Below are 16,403 nucleotides of genomic sequence, written 5' to 3'. Positions count from 1 at the left end.
TTTATATTTAGCTTTATATTATAAGTCTTCTCACGTAAGAGTGGTGTTATCAGTCATAATGGCTTGCATAATTAAATAAATAGTTAACACAATATTCTCTCAGGATTTATTAATGTCATGTTGTTTAAAATGTGTTTTTTCCCATAAAATGAAAGTAGTTGGTAGCTCAAGGTCAAAAAGTTCTTTAAAGCATCATAAAATTATCATATGACTTGTACTGAAAATCTTGCCTTCCTCGAGCTCTCATGCCTTGATGCATCTAAGGCCCATAAATAAACTAATCTGTACATATTGTAGCTTCTATGTAGAGTTTATTTTTAAAATCAGGCTGTAAAAGTTTACATTTACTAAAATGGCCTTCCTCTCATAGCTTGCGGAGAGGCCCAGCTCCCAGGACTTGATGCGGGTCATGTACTCCATCTTCCAGTCCGGGGGTCCCTCGTCCTTCAGTCAGCTGATGTCCACTGTGTCAGATCTCTTCTGTGGATACCCAGAGAGTGAGATCACCCGGGTCTTCTCCTTTAATTGGTATGAGGACAACAACTACAAGGCTTTCCTTGGCATCAACAGCTCCAGAGGACACGACAGCTACACCTATGACAAGACAGCAAGTGAGAGCTGTTGATCTGTCTGTTCTGTTTCTGTTTCACTGTTTTTCACTCTTTCACTTTTGCTTTGTTCTAATTCCTCTTTTTCTTGCTCTATTTCTCTCTATTTCACTCTCTCTTTGGCCCACAGCTCCATTTTGTAATGCATTGATGCAGAACCTAGAGTCGAACCCTCTTACGAAAATCATGTGGAATTCAGTGAAGCCTCTGGTGATGGGGAAGATCCTCTACACCCCAGACTCCCCAGCTGTCAGAAAGATATTAAAAAGTGTAAGATACAGATATCCACCTACTTATACAGATATTTGGCTTTTAAGATTTGTAAGACAGTCTTGTAAGATTTGTAAAATGTTCTTAGAAGAAGTCTATTATGCTCCCCATGCATTTATTTGATCAAAAACACAGTAAAAGCTGTAATATTGTGACATATTATTACAATTTAAAGTAGAAGTTTTCTATTTTAATATATTTCAAAATGCCATTAATTCCTGTGATGGCATAACTGAAATTTCATCAGCCATTTCTCCAATTTTCAGTGTCACAATGATTCAGAAATCATTCTAATATGCTGATTTGGTGCTCAAGAAATGTTTCTTATCAATATCACTGTTGAAAACAGTTGCACTGTTAAATATTTTTGTCAAAACCATGATACATTTTCCAGATTCTTTGAAAGTTCAAAAGAACAACATTTATATGAAATACAAATAAATACAATCAAATGTCTTTTCTGTCACTTTTGATCAGTTTATGCAACCTTACTGAAAAAAAGTAACTGATAGTTACTTCAGTAACTGATCCCACATATTTATATGGCATACAGTGGGGACAAAAAGTCTGAGACCACCATTGAAAATGCTTGTATTCTGCTTAATCAGTTTAACAATTTGTGTGAAAAGTGGAATTTACAAATGAATTTGAATGATCCCTCTTTTTCTTTAATGACAGCAGCACTCAAGCTGCGTGAACTCCACAAACTTGTGCAAAACCTGAATATCATGTTCTCCAGCATTATTTGAGATTATCCAAAGAGCATATTGTGTGCTTCAATTCATTGTGTGTGTCAAGGCTAAACTTATATTTTTCCATCTGGATAGTTGTTTTTGTTTCAATGCGCTGGAACATTGCTGAGTCAGTTGTTTTGTTATTGTGCATCCCTGTGGACAGGTTAAGGTGCCCTGTACACATACAGTATGATGCTGACAATGCATATGAATTTGTGTGTGTATGTTTTCTCCAGGCCAACACTACTTTTGAGGAGCTAGAGAGGTTGCAGAAAATGGCGAAGGTCTGGGAAGAGGTGGGACCGCAGCTCTGGGAATTCTTTCAGAACAGCGTCCAAATGAACATGATACGGGTAATGTATCTGTTTCTTTTCATCTCATACACACATGCACACACACCTCCCTTTATCCCTTCACATGCCACATTATTCCAATAATCTCCTGAATATACAATACACTGTCCTCCTCTGGTCTCTGTGTAATCTCTCATGGGGTTACGTTGTTATATTTTATTATATGTCATGATATGTATCTGTAAGTGATTTCATCCTTAAATATTGTCTTTGTATTTGTATACACTACAGTTCAAATATTTGGGGTCTGCAAGAATTTTTCATTAGAAATTAAATTAAGCAAGGATGCATTACATTGATCAAAGGTTATAATAAAAACATTTATAATGTTACAAAAGATTTTATTTCAAATGAATGCCATTTTTTTTACTTTCTTTTAATCAAAGAAAAAAAAATGTATTGTGGTTTCACAACTGTCTCTCTCTTTCCAACCCACTGCAGGACACACTTAGAAACCCCACAGTGATGGACTTTTTGGACAGGCGTCTTAAAGAAACACAGTTCTCCACCAAAGACATCCTTAACTTTCTGCACAATGGCCCAGAGCAGGACAGATATATGAACATGACAAACTTTGACTGGAGAAACGTCTTTGGGCTGGCTGATCAGGCTATTCGGATGTTCAACCAGTACAGTGAGGTAAGAGCGGTCATCAATTCAATTTAGGTTTAGGGACAAGTTAGTTAGAAGTGACAAAAAATGGCATTTAGCAAATGTACTCTTTTAAACCACCTTACGTTTCCTTTAGAACCAAACCAGATGACATTAGTCTGAATGACATGCAAACATTGTATGCAAACATATCTTGTTTGAAACCAGTTTCAGCATTTTTCAGCTTACAAACACTTCCACAAGTGGAGTGTGCATTGAAAACCAAAAGGAATGTTATTTAGCACTGTAATATATTATGATGACTCTTTCTGCAGTTGTTCCACCCGTAGGTGATGATTTTTTCATTAAACTGATTTGTTCAAAAACACTGGAGTGAAACAATCATTTGTTCCAAAGATTTTACAAAGACACTGATTCATTCTGGCACAAAACAAAAATCCATTCAACAGATTCATTCAAAAACATTGATTTATTCTAGAATTAAACAATTTACTCAAATTTGTTCAAAAACACTGATTCATTTGAAATTAAAACAATAATTTACTCAACAGACTTGTTCAGAAACACTGATTCAAGCTAGATCGAAACAATAATTTACTCAACAGATTAGTTCAAAAAAATTGATTAATTCTGGAACAAAACAAAAATGTATGCAACAGATTTGTTCGAAAACACTGATTCATTCTATATTAAAACAATAATTTACTCAACAGATTTGTTCAAAACACTGATTCATTCTAGAATTAAACAATTTACTCAAATTTGTTCAAAAACACTGATTCATTTGAAATTAAAACAATAATTTACTCAACCGACGTGTTCAGAAACACTGATTCATGCTAGATCAAACCATAATTTATTCAACAGATTTGTTCAAAAAACACTGATTCAATCTAAATCAAAACAATAATTTACTCAACAGATTTGTTCAAAAACACTGATTCATTCTGGAACAAAACAAAAATGTATGCAACAGATTTGTTCGAAAACATTGATTCATTCTATATTAAAACAATAATTTACTCATCAGATTTGTTCAAAAACACTGATTCATTGCGGATCAAAACAATAATTTACTTAATAGATTTGTTCAAAAACACTAATTCAATCTAGATCAGAGCAATAATTTACTCAACAGATTCATTCAAAAACACTGACGCATTCCAGATCAAAACAATAATTCATTCAGCAGATTCATTCAAAAACACTAATTCATTCTGGAACAAAACAATTATTTACTCAACAGATTCATTCAAAAACACTGATTAATTTATGTCAACACTGATATTTTCAAGAGCGAAACAATCCTTCACTCAACAGATTCATTGACAAAACTGATTCATTCTAAAGCCAATGGAGTTAGATAGTGAAAGCAGGAATGACACAAATTAAAGGAGTGAAAGGAATATTATTTAGCACTGTAATATATTAATATTGGTAAATATTGGTATTATTAATGATCCATAAATAGAGTCAAATTTACGATCCTTTAACCTTGCCCCTAAAACATTCAGCTCTGTCCAGATTTGGGGCTCCAGCCCTTTCCGTGAGGTCTAGCGATGCCCTTGTGTAGAGCATCTCCCTACAAACCAGCCTATCTTTTCCTCACTTGACAGAATGAGGCTCTTTAGCTCTGAGCACCACAGCTCTCATTCTGCAGAGCGCAGATTGCTCTCAGCACATCACCACAAGAAAGACCACTTAGCACAGCTATATAGAGCCCACCGTGGCCAGATGGGTGAAAGGGAAAAGAACAAGCAAGCTGTCAACAGCATGCAGGCCTCTCTATTGTGCGGCTTTGATTAAGTGGGGAGTGGGTGGGAGAGCCACCCTTTGCCAGCACCGTGTTGTTTTTGTGGACGGGGGGCTTCATTGAGAAACAAGAGGGGCAAATCGCTCAGCTTCACTCTGTTACCTCACCTCCCCAGCCATGACCGGCCCCTGTCCCGTAAGCTGGAGGCCTCTTCCCGCAAATTGATTGGAGTGGGACGGCAATGGTGGGAGAGGGCTATCATAGGGTGACCCAGCCTCCCTTCATCTACATCCGAAACGGCGAGCCTTCGTGCTTTACAAACAAGCCTTACCCGTTTAACCTATTAGCTATAGCTGTCACTCTTCAGCCCTGCTCAAATGCTACCTTGACGAGCTACGGGATTGTTGGTTACTGAAGAAATATAATTGTATTCTCTCAATTTTGGTTTATTTGTGGTTTTTCAGTCCATGAGCTCAAGCTGAGTGCCTCTGAATGTGAATGTTGTGTTTTTCAATTGAAATGTGTTGAGAACATGTGAGTCCTGCAGGGGTCCCATTGAATCTTTCCATTCAGTTGTTTGTTCGGGACCTCTGGTGGCATTGTACATTACTGTGAATGACTCCATTAGATATAGTGCGCATGAAGTAGGAGGCCTCTCGCCTCCAGTGCGGTGGCATGTGATGTGAGAGCGAGCCGTTCACTCAGCTATTGTACAGCAGTCCTCCAGTGAAGAGCCAACACAGACTCTGTGATTTTCCCATGTCATTGGAGTGCTTTGAGAACAAGAGGCCTGCTACATGGAGAACTGCTTTGGCTCTTGAAAGCGTGACATTCTTACATACCAATGTGCAGATACACATTATTATACAACATTATTAGTTCCGGTTTTGAATCTGATTGGCTGCTGTGTTTGCCCACTTTAGGCCGACTGTCAATCTGTGCATTAATGGTTGGGATTTTACAGTGACTCTTTCTGCAGTTGCATTGTTACACTAGTAAACCAATTTGTTAAAAAACATTGATTCATTCATGAGCAAAATAATCATTCAGTTAACAGATTTGTCCAAAAACACAGATTCATTTAGCAGTAAAACAATCATTCACTCAAAAGATTATTTCAAAAATACTGATTCATTCAAGAGCAAATCAATCATTCCCTCAGCAGATTTGTTCAAACACACTGATTCATTCAGGAGCAAAACAATTATTCACTTAAAAGATGTTTTTTTCTGAAAACACTGATTCATTCAGCAGTGAAACAATCATTTCCTCAACAGATTCGTTTAAAAACTCCGATTCATTCAGGAGCAAAACAATTATTCACTTAAAAGATGTTTTTTTCTGAAAACACTGATTCATTCAGCAGTGAAACAATCATTCCCTCAACAGATTCGTTTAAAAAAGCACTGCTTCAGAACAATACAATTATGCATTTGACAGGTTTGTTTAAAAACACTGATTCATTCACGAACGAAACACCACTAATGTCTGCTGTTGCTTTGTTTAGAATTATTTTTGTTGGTGGAGCAAACATAGACAAATTAATGGCAATATTGTGTCTAAAATGGAACTTGTTCATTATTAATTAATCTGAATATTCATAACAAAAGTGGGACATCAGCACTTGATTGTGCAATATTTCTTCAAAAAGCAATAAATAAATAGTACTAATAGTAGTAATTGTACTTAAACACTAAAAAAATAGTATTAAACTAATATTTATAACTCGTCCTGCATCTTTTGTTCATCTATATATGATCCACTGTACTTTGTATTGATGCCACCACAAGAACATACAGGAGTCAACATTCAAGCATGTTATTTTCCATTTCCTCACAGTGCATAAGTCTGGATAAGTTTGTGGGTCACATGGATGAGAATCTGATGACCCATCAGGCTCTGCACCTGCTGGGGGAGAATAAGTTCTGGGCAGGTCTGGTCTTCATAGACATGTACCCCTGGACCTCAGAACTGCCCCGCCACGTCAAGTTCAAGATCCGAATGGACATTGATGCAGTGGAACGCACCAACAAAATCAAAGACAGGTGAGAGGTCATCCTCAGCTTCATTGTTCATCTGATCTAATAAGGTTGTTCCTTATGTACCTTAGGATTGGGTGGAGACCATTAAACCACTGAAGCAGAGTCAAACTGAATCTATTTAATATTCATCTCAATCGCCAATTTTAAAGAAATCATTTTGGAATTTAGGACTTACTCATCAAAATCATAGTAAAAATGAGGTTTTATGGCTTCAGGGATGGCAAGCAAATGTTTAACTAATCTTATTTTAACTCTAATGTGATCAGGGTTGAGGGAACACTGAAGGAACATTACATTATAAGTTCATGTCTCATCTTTCAGAGTACATGTTCTGATTCAGTTTTTATATAAAATTGATTGTGTATGGAGAGAATAGAAGATCTTCTCTTAATTGTTCATGTAAGGTGTTACTGCTCAACACACTATTGTTAGAGCAAGAGAAAGAGCAGGCACAATCATACATCCTACGTGGAGCTCCAGTGTGCTGTGCCGTGCAAAATGACACCACTCATTACTGAGAGTCCCTCTGGAGCACAAAACATGCCTGCAGGTGTTAGTCTGGTTAGATCTCACTGTAGCCATCCTTTGACACAACAAGACAAATATCCAAGGATCGAATCACACTGTGGGCCTGTGGGTTCATTGTGTTTTCATTATGTGGGCATAATGCAAAGTGCAGCCACTATAAACAAACAACGTGAATTGAATTACAAATTGTGATTTTGCCACTCCTATTGAAATAGTTTGGACTCATTTTAAGCGTGTTTTATGAATTGTGGAAAAACATTTTCAGGCTTTTAGTATTAGCATTATTGTAAGTATGCAATAATCTTCTTGGCTTTGACTTTCTTGTGAAGCCTTCCCAGTAAACTAGGAGGTTGAAATTTTTGTCAAACTAGCCCTCTGACACTCTCTAAAGTTTCATGGTGCTGGAATATTTATATTTCTCACTAACCCCCTGAAAGTACACATTTAGAGGCTTACAGTTGCATTAACTTTTATAGAGGTCTTCCCAGTGAGCTAGAAGGCTGAATTTTAAGTATCTTCATCTCAGAGCAGCCCAATGACACTCTATAAAGTTTTATTAGTCAGCTCAAGAAACATTTTGTGTTCTTGTTTAAAACTATTTGAATTAGCACCAAATAAATGTTTCCCTCCATTTCTCTTAGGTACTGGGACCCTGGCCCAAGGGCAGACCCTGTGGAGGACCATCGCTACATTTGGGGTGGTTTTGCCTACCTGCAGGACATGATTGAACACGGAATACTTAAGTTACACACAGGTCATGACTGGCCTTTAGGTGTTTACCTGCAGCAGATGCCCTACCCCTGCTATGTGGATGACATGTGAGTGATGGCTGAAATTATGTGGCCAGAAAGTGCTAACTGACCCTATCACATAATATAATACCTGCTTAGAGGGATAGTCCACCCAAAAATGAAAATGCTGCCATCAATTACCTTCATGTTGTTCCAAACCTGTATGACTTTCTTTCTTCTGCAAGCACAAAAGCTGTTTTAAATAATGTTTGTAGCCAAACACTTTCCATTCCCATTGATTCCAAAATGGATGTTTTTTTCAACATTCAGTGGAAGTCGAAGGGACCTGACACTGTTTGATTACCAACATTCTTTAAAATATCTTCTTTTATGTTCCACAGAAGAAAGAATGCCAAAAAGGTGTGTAAATAATGACAGAGTTTTCATTTTTGGGCATCTTCAAGTCCATTTGAATGAAGTCAAGAAATGATCACATTTGACTCCATTCACATTATTTCATGGCATACAGTTCTCAATGAAACCTTGCAACTATGCCAATGTCCAATGGAACTTTTTTGTTTTGTTTCATATCAAGGTTCATGCTGACTCTAAACCGCTGTTTCCCCATATTCATGGTGCTGGCCTGGATCTACTCAGTGTCCATGGTAGTGAAGAGCATCGTGCTGGAGAAGGAGATGAGGCTGAAGGAGACACTGAAGGCCATAGGCGTCTCTAATGGAGTCATCTGGTACACGTGGTTCATTGATAGCTTCCTCATAATGGCCACCAGCACTGCTCTGCTGACTGGCATTATCATGGTGAGGAAGAAATGTGATGACTGATAAACCATGTCAATTGAACTTTCTCAGATTTGTTGCATTGTGACCTCTGCTGGATGTATGTTGTTAGTACATGTCTGTCATCTCATCTGTCACTCTGCCTTCTTTTTCTCTGTAAAGTATTTCTTAGAAATTGCATGGACCATATCCTGTATTTTTGGTATTGCTACCTCATTTGTAGCAATACAAAGAAAGAGAGATGTGTGACAATAAAATTATTTACACTGCAAATAGAAGAGTATCCTAATTTCTGTGCGTCTTTGTCCTCAGGTAGGCAAAGTGCTGAATTACAGTGATCCCATCATCCTGTTTCTGTTTCTACTCACGTTCACTGTGGCCACTATTATGCAGTGTTTCTTGATGAGTGTGTTCTTCAATAAGGCCAACTTGGCTGCGGCTTGCAGTGGCATCATCTACTTCACCCTCTACCTCCCTCACATCTTCTGTTTCGCCTGGCAGGATCGCATTACCAAGGAAATGAAGTTAGCTGTGGTGAGTCCACTATGCTGTTCCACTTCTTTTTGATTGATCCAATCTCAAGTGCCAGCATTCAAAGTAACTGAAAACATTATAAAGTAGTGATTCTTCACCAATAGGGGCCCTCAGCATACTTCTAAGAGGGACTTAAGATGACTAAAAGTTTACATTTAAATTAATCAATTATTATTAAGATAATCAAAGTCTAAGAAAAGTAACAAAATAATTGTGGTTAATTAATTTAATATATCAATACTCCCAGTTTGAAAACAAGCAGCTTTGAAAAAAATTCCTGCAGAAATATGGGAAATAGTCCATATCAGAGGAGCCTTCGAATATTGTGTTGGACAACGTAGAGGTTCAGAACTACTGCTATAAATGTAATTAGCATGAAGTCTTATTTAATTCAGAAACTATTTACATTTGGAAAATAATCTCAGTGGTCAAAATGGCTCGTCTGTAGTTAATGTTTTGTGAAATGGTCCTCCTTTTCCAGAGCTTTCTGTCTCCAGTGGCCTTTGGTTTTGGGACAGAGTATCTGTCCCGCTATGAGGAGCAAGGCCTGGGGTTGCAGTGGGACAATATTCGTACAAGTCCTCTAGAGGGTGACGAGTACTCCTTCTTCACTTCCATTCGCATGATGCTATTGGATACAGTTGTCTATGCTTTTTTGGCTTGGTATCTCGACAATGTCTTTCCAGGTCAGTTTCTTTCAAATCATTGCACTGAATGCTACTAACCTAAGAGAAAATATGCGTTTGAATGTGCGTGTATGTGTGTGTATGTGTGCTTACTTCTTTTTACCATTGGCTTTTCAGGCCAGTATGGCATCGGTCGGCCCTTTTATTTCCCACTGCAGCCCTCTTATTGGCTGAAGCCGACACCTCAACCCTCACAGATTCCAGATCCAGGTATGGTCGATTGTTTACAGCTGATATTAACATCCATCTTGTATGATTTGATCAGAAGTTTACAGAATTAAATACAGGTGTAAACAGGGCCTACATTACATTCATTTTGTGAACTCACCCACGTCACTGTAGGCCCTGAGAAGCCTGTGGTAAACAATGTGGAGAAGCAGGAAGATGTGGAGTATGGTGACCTTTCACCGGACCACAGGGAATGCAATGGTTCCCGCAGCAGCAAACAATGCAAACACAGGGAGAAACGAGAGAGGATGGAGAAAGTGAGAGAGCGGGAGGAACAGCTAAAAACGCAGGAAGAGATTCAACAGGAGGAGATACAGCCTGTGCACGATGGTAAGAATGTCAGCTAAATTTGAATTGAGAATACCTTTTAAATTTCATGGATCAAATTCAAATTCCATCCATCCATCTGTCCATCTATCTATCTTCTACTTTGCTGCAAAAATAGTCTTGTACTAATGGAAAACCTGTATTGTTTACATGTAATTATGTTGAATTACTTTGAACTGTGCATCAGTAACTTCATCTACTTGTGATTTTAATTGACACACTAGCAATAGCACCTGTATATAAACCTGAGCCTGTTATGTTGTTAGTTGTCTGTCTGATTTAGTGTCCTATTTTCCTGCAGGGAATCCATTCTTTGAGCCAGAGCCGGAAGGTCTGTTAATAGGAGTGTCAGTGCAGGACTTGGTGAAGGTGTATTCAAGAACTCAAGACCTGCAGTGGACTGTCTCAACATGAACTTCTATGAGGGCCAGATCACTTCTTTCCTAGGTCACAACGGGGCAGGAAAGACCACCACCTTGTGCGTCCCTACCTTCTTTTTATCCTTTAATGTCATTGATATGGAAACATAAATCCTATCTATTTTGTGTGATTTGGACACATTTCTCACATGTGTACTTCAACTGTCATAGGTCCATATTAACTGGGTTGTTTCCACCCACTTCTGGAACGGCTTACATATATGGTAAAGACATTCGTACAGAAATGGATGCCATACGTCAATCATTGGGCATGTGTCCACAGTACAACATCCTCTTCAATCAGTGAGTGATCTTGCTTGGAAGTAATATTGTAAATACTCTAGTCTGGTTGCCTCAAAAATGTATATTTTATTTTATTTCACTCAGCCTGACAGTAGAAGAGCATATTCTCTTCTACTCTCTGCTGAAGGGACGTGATCGCAAGGAGGCCATGCAGGAGGTTGAGAACATGCTGGAGGACCTGGGACTGCCTCATAAACGAGATGAGGAAGCACAGAACCTCTCTGGTGGGTCTGAATGCGAACCTGACACAATAATCTGGTAATCTGTTGTTATGGGGTCTTAAAGTTTGCCTGCTGATGATCTGCGTTTTTTAAGACAGATACTTAAAAGCAGGAGAGACAGGGTACATTAAAGTTAAGCTTCTTTTTTAGGGCTGATGTGGGTTGCAAATAAAGCAACTAAGCTTTCCTAGAGTAAACATGAAAAATGAGACAACAATAGCACAATTCAACAGTGGTGTAATTATCCTGCTGCTTTATCCTGCTGTATGTAATTGTTTGTTTGTGAGAGAGTAAACATCCAGCACTAATGTCTATGAAGCCAGTGTTGTAATTGTGTTTCGACTCTCTCTATAGGGGGTATGCAGAGGAAGCTGTCTGTGGCGATGGCTTTTGTGGGTGGTTCTAAGGTAGTGATACTGGATGAGCCAACATCAGGAGTGGATCCATACTCCAGACGCTCCATTTGGGACCTGCTACTCAAGTACCGAACAGGTACTGCCACCTTCTGGCCAAGAAAACAATTTACACTGTGCAGCTGCTCATGCAATAAGATACAAAACTGATCTTCATGTTGTTAAATATCTGTATCATACGGTGGCCGAGAGAGCTCAACGCGCTGCAGCTTCAGAAAACACATGCAAATAGAAAAAGCACCAGCAAATCAAGAAAACATCTTCATCAATTTGACACATGTGCTGCAGATGCTCACAACACAACCAAATAAAGAATTTTATTTGCAGCACGTTTCTTTGTTTGGTTGTGTTGTGAGTATTTGCAGCGCGTGTGTTGTCAAATTGATGAAATTGTTTTCTTAATTTGCAGGTGTTTTTTCTATTTGCAGCGTAGTATCATTCACTTTCTCTCTCCCATGTCTCTTACACATGCACTTCATCCAGGACGCACAATAATACTGTCCACTCATCACATGGACGAGGCAGACCTGTTGAGTGACAGAGTGGCCATCATCTCTAAAGGGAAGCTACACTGCAGTGGCTCTCCCCTCTTTCTGAAGAACTGCTTTGGAGTGGGTTTCTACCTCACGCTGGTGCGTCGCATGAAAGACCAGCGCAAAAAAGAGGTGAGAGACTTCTGTGAAAGGTCACAATGTTGGTGATTAAGGCAAGACACCACAAGTGAATAGGGTATATTTTAACTAATGGAAATCACCATACTTCCCCTGATGATTAAGCACATTAGCTGTTTTGTATTACAAGTTTTCTGAAATGTTAGGTTTAAATATTCAAATAAGGCATTATATAATTTAATATGCACTCATTTGCATACATTTCCAGCACAGAAATCCATCAAAATATAGATAGAAATAAAACTGTAACTGTGTTTGGCATTGTATGGTGCTCATGAAGTGAAGATTTCTAACTCAGTGCTTGAGAAAAAACACAAACCCTTTAAAAAATTTGTATTGCAATTGAAATATGCTGACACAAAATAGAAAAAGTGCAATAAAATAACTTTAATGTGTATTTTGGATGTTTTCCACTAGTTTGAAAGAACACATGTTAAGGAAGCAAAATGCGCAAGTAAAACTTCATGCATTGAAAAACAATGGTTTTGTCTGTAGTGCCTTGCCTTAAGAATAAAGTGCTTACATGCTTTTATCTAGTTTGTAGTATTTTCATGTATGGTATTTACAATCCACAGCTTTGCTTTGAATGTGCTTGTTGGGAGTGCTTTGACTGTCAGGATCTTGATACCATTGTTACTATAGCATACAGACACACTAAATTATGGTGTTTATATGGACAACACAGGTTTTAGTCCTGCTTGCAACACAGAATTTAATAAAGTTTGCCACATAACTGGTTGCACAGTTGCTGCAGACATGAATCATATCTCAAAACTTGATTATCAGGTGCCATTTTACACCACATTTAATATTTTCATCAAAAGCACAAATGGACAACAATCATCCTTTCTTCTCTATTGTCCAATTGCCATGTACTGTATATTCAAGTGAAACATGCACAGATAGATCTATAATAAATCTATTATAAATTTATAATAAATACTGCAACATTCCATAAAAATAAGGGTTAGAGTTATTTGTTAATTTTGATTTTATGGTGTATATAAAGCTACCAAAAAACAGCTTAACTACTGCATACTTTTGTATTGGCAAACATTAATCACATTTTCTTCCCAGAATGTAAAACTACAGTAGGTCTATCTAATACAAGAAGAGGCAAACCCCCAAAAATATCATTTAAAAGCTTGGACTGTGTTGGACAAGTGTGATTTGATTGTTCCTTAAGAGCTCTTTGACTGTGCTCTTCAGAATGAGTGTGACTGTGCGTCTGAGTGCTCCTGCACCTGCTCCACCTGCACCAGATATAAAGAGGAGAGTCATGCATTACAGCCTGAGAGAATACTGGATGGTCAGTGTACTAACAACTCAACTTTTACAGTGATATAACAACCACTTTAGTCTCATTTCTTTAAAAACAAATCTTTTTTGCTTTCTCGTTACACAGGGAACGTTGAGAGCATCACTACTCTGATTCATCACCATGTACCTGAGGCGAAGCTGATTGAAATGATTGGTCAGGAGATGACCTATCTGCTGCCAAATAAAGGTTTTAAATTTCGTGCATACGCCAGCCTTTTCCGTGAACTGGAGGAAACGTTGGGTGACATGGGCCTCAGTAGCTTTGGCATATCTGACACCTCACTAGAGGAGGTTAGACAACATTTCATTCATTATGCTAGCAACCATTAGTATCAGTGATACCTGTCAATAGACTTTATACATTTATATAGCTGTAATGTTTGTGTTAGTCATTTATGGATATTAGCAGCATCTATGCATTTTCAGTGTAAGTTTAAATCAGTTGCAGTCAGTTGTGTCCAGTGTTTTTTAACTTACATTATAAATATTAAATTAATATTAAGATGAGACTTAAACTTTAAAAACTAAGTTTCTTTGGCAGCTATAGCTGAAATCAAATTGTTGAGTAAGTTGAAGCACTAAAATGACTAAAACTGAAATAAAAATAAAATAAAGCCAAATTGAAATATTTAAAAAAGGTTAAATAAAATGAAAAAGACATAACAAAATTGAAAATAAAAAATAGAAGCTAACACAAAATATTAATAAATACAATAACTGTATATAAATAATACTAAAATAACACTGCTTGTTTCTGTGCAGAGTTTTATAGATAAGTTTGTGCTCACTGATGTTTTAAGAAACTGTGTTGTGTATATCTAGATCTTTCTGAAAGTTACAGCGGACGGAGAGGCAGCCAACAGCTCTGTCACACCAGGTGAATATCCTCATATTAATTATATTTACAGTCACAATTACTGACATGTAATACAGAAATCTTTGTCCTGTATTTTTAATAAACCAGTAGTTTATAACACTGTTTGACTGTGTGGTCGCCTACTCCCTCAGAGCAATGGATGCTACAACGGAGGAAAGGCAGAGAGGCTGCGAGTAATGTTGAAGGTGAATTGAGATCCCAGATCTCAGCTTTACTTAGCGCTCATGCTAAGAAGCTAACAGGGCGCTATAAAGGATTGGACTGAAGTGCTATGCTTTTTGTAGAGCTAAAGCTTCTTAAGATACAGTAGCTCCTGGCAGATACCAGTCCAGCCTAGACCAGTGTTAATTTCCATGTTGGTCCAGACTGGTTTGTACTGATTAGTGCTCATGCGCCAGTCAATGGTGCTGGTTGATTGGCTGAAAATGGTTCCTGGTTAAGCTAGTAAAGCGATAGGGTCTTGCTTGTTAAAGAAACGAATGCAAGCTTTCTGGTTTAAAAGTTTGTGCTGGTCAGTTGTCAATGGTTAATTAGCCAGGTGGGGACAAACCAGCAGCCTAAATATAGACTTAATGCTTTGGACCAGTTATGCATTTTTTGCCAAAGGTCTAATAATGTTACATCTATATCTGGTCTGGTTTACAGATGCTAATGGTGTAAACCCACTGGAGTCTGACAACAGTGCTGGTAGAGCCTCCAAGCAGGTTAAAGGCTTTAGTCTAGTGCTCAAGCAGTTCCACGCTCTTCTGGTCAAGAGATATCACCATGCCACACGCAGTCACAAAGATTTTCTTGCACAGGTAAGGTGACATTTCCATTTGCACAGTGTTCATTCATGTTCAAGTGATAGATCAATCAAAAATGATCATTCTGCCATCATTTACCCACCCTCATGTCGTTCCAAACCTGTATGACTTTGTCTCTTCTGTGGAACATAAAAGTACTAATTTAAAAAAATGTCCTTACCACTTACAGTATTAAGTAGCCAGTAATGTAATGTAATGTAAAGTAGATGTTTTCTTTACATTTTGCTTTTTTGTAGATTGTTTTGCCAGCCAGTTTTGTCCTTATTGCTTTGATCTTCACTATGATTGTCCCATCATTTGGAGAGTATCCCAGTCTGACCCTCACTCCATGGATGTATGGACCGCAGTTTACCTTCATCAGGTGAGTGCTGTGCTCAGAATCTGACCCGTAGTCTGTTTGTTTTCATGAGAGATGTGATTGAAATCCTCACTGTTCTTCTGTGTCTCAGTAATGAGCAGCCATCACATCCAAAGATGAGGCACTTCATACAGACATTGCTGAAGGAGCCTGGCATGGGAACACGCTGCATGGCAAATCAGCCTTTGGAGTGAGTTTTTTTCCCCTGTACTTCTTGGCGTCAACTCAGTGTTGACACAATGTAATATTGTGTTGGAGCAGGCTGGTTTAGTTCTTAGCTAAGAACTCTTTATTGGCAGACTTAAAATAGTAGGCATACACTGTTGGACACTTACATATGTGTGCACAGGAACCTCTTTACCTGCCTAAACACAACTTCTGATTGGGAGGTTCCTCCAGTGTCTCCTGAGGTCGAAAACATCTTATTGAGTCCCGAGTGGGATACAAGAAACCCCTCCCCTTCCTGTGAGTGCAGCACTGATACAAAGCTCACCATGCTGCCCGTCTGTCAGGCTGGAGCTGGAGGATTGCCGCCACGCCAGGTCAGCATCTAAGATGAAACTGAAATGTTTAATAGTGCTTATGGGGGAAGTTGGTTTAGTGGTATTTATTTATTTTTTGCTCTGATGTAGAGGAAAGCACCAACAGGGGACATTTTGCTCGACATGACAAACAAAAACATCTCTGACTACTTAGTGAAGACTTACCCCAAACTCATCAAGACCAGGTGAGCTGTTATAAAAGGTACAATGTGTTAGTAGTATCACTATTCGTTTCATTTTATATAACGACTGCTGTTTTTCCTCATATGT

At 38.2% G+C, this 16,403-nt stretch overlaps 1 protein-coding gene across 1 annotated transcript in view; it reads left to right on the top strand.

The window, feature by feature from the left end:
• Window positions 1–16,403, top strand: part of abca4b (ATP-binding cassette, sub-family A (ABC1), member 4b) — a 39,073-nt gene that overhangs the window by 13,190 nt on the left and 9,480 nt on the right. Inside the window, 26 exon segments of the mRNA XM_058753794.1 lie at window positions 371–611; window positions 739–878; window positions 1,849–1,965; window positions 2,407–2,604; window positions 6,170–6,375; window positions 7,542–7,718; window positions 8,227–8,449; window positions 8,741–8,962; window positions 9,444–9,648; window positions 9,766–9,858; window positions 9,991–10,206; window positions 10,505–10,582; window positions 10,585–10,681; window positions 10,794–10,925; window positions 11,010–11,149; window positions 11,501–11,638; window positions 12,043–12,224; window positions 13,440–13,539; window positions 13,636–13,841; window positions 14,373–14,427; window positions 14,559–14,612; window positions 15,073–15,227; window positions 15,470–15,594; window positions 15,683–15,781; window positions 15,941–16,133; window positions 16,224–16,318. Coding sequence (XP_058609777.1) covers window positions 371–611; window positions 739–878; window positions 1,849–1,965; window positions 2,407–2,604; window positions 6,170–6,375; window positions 7,542–7,718; window positions 8,227–8,449; window positions 8,741–8,962; window positions 9,444–9,648; window positions 9,766–9,858; window positions 9,991–10,206; window positions 10,505–10,582; window positions 10,585–10,681; window positions 10,794–10,925; window positions 11,010–11,149; window positions 11,501–11,638; window positions 12,043–12,224; window positions 13,440–13,539; window positions 13,636–13,841; window positions 14,373–14,427; window positions 14,559–14,612; window positions 15,073–15,227; window positions 15,470–15,594; window positions 15,683–15,781; window positions 15,941–16,133; window positions 16,224–16,318 — 3,887 coding nt within the window.

The sequence above is a fragment of the Onychostoma macrolepis genome, chromosome 02, assembly GCF_012432095.1.
Source record: "Onychostoma macrolepis isolate SWU-2019 chromosome 02, ASM1243209v1, whole genome shotgun sequence".
Lineage (NCBI taxonomy): Eukaryota > Metazoa > Chordata > Actinopteri > Cypriniformes > Cyprinidae > Onychostoma > Onychostoma macrolepis.
This window is presented reverse-complemented; position numbering and strand designations above follow the sequence as displayed.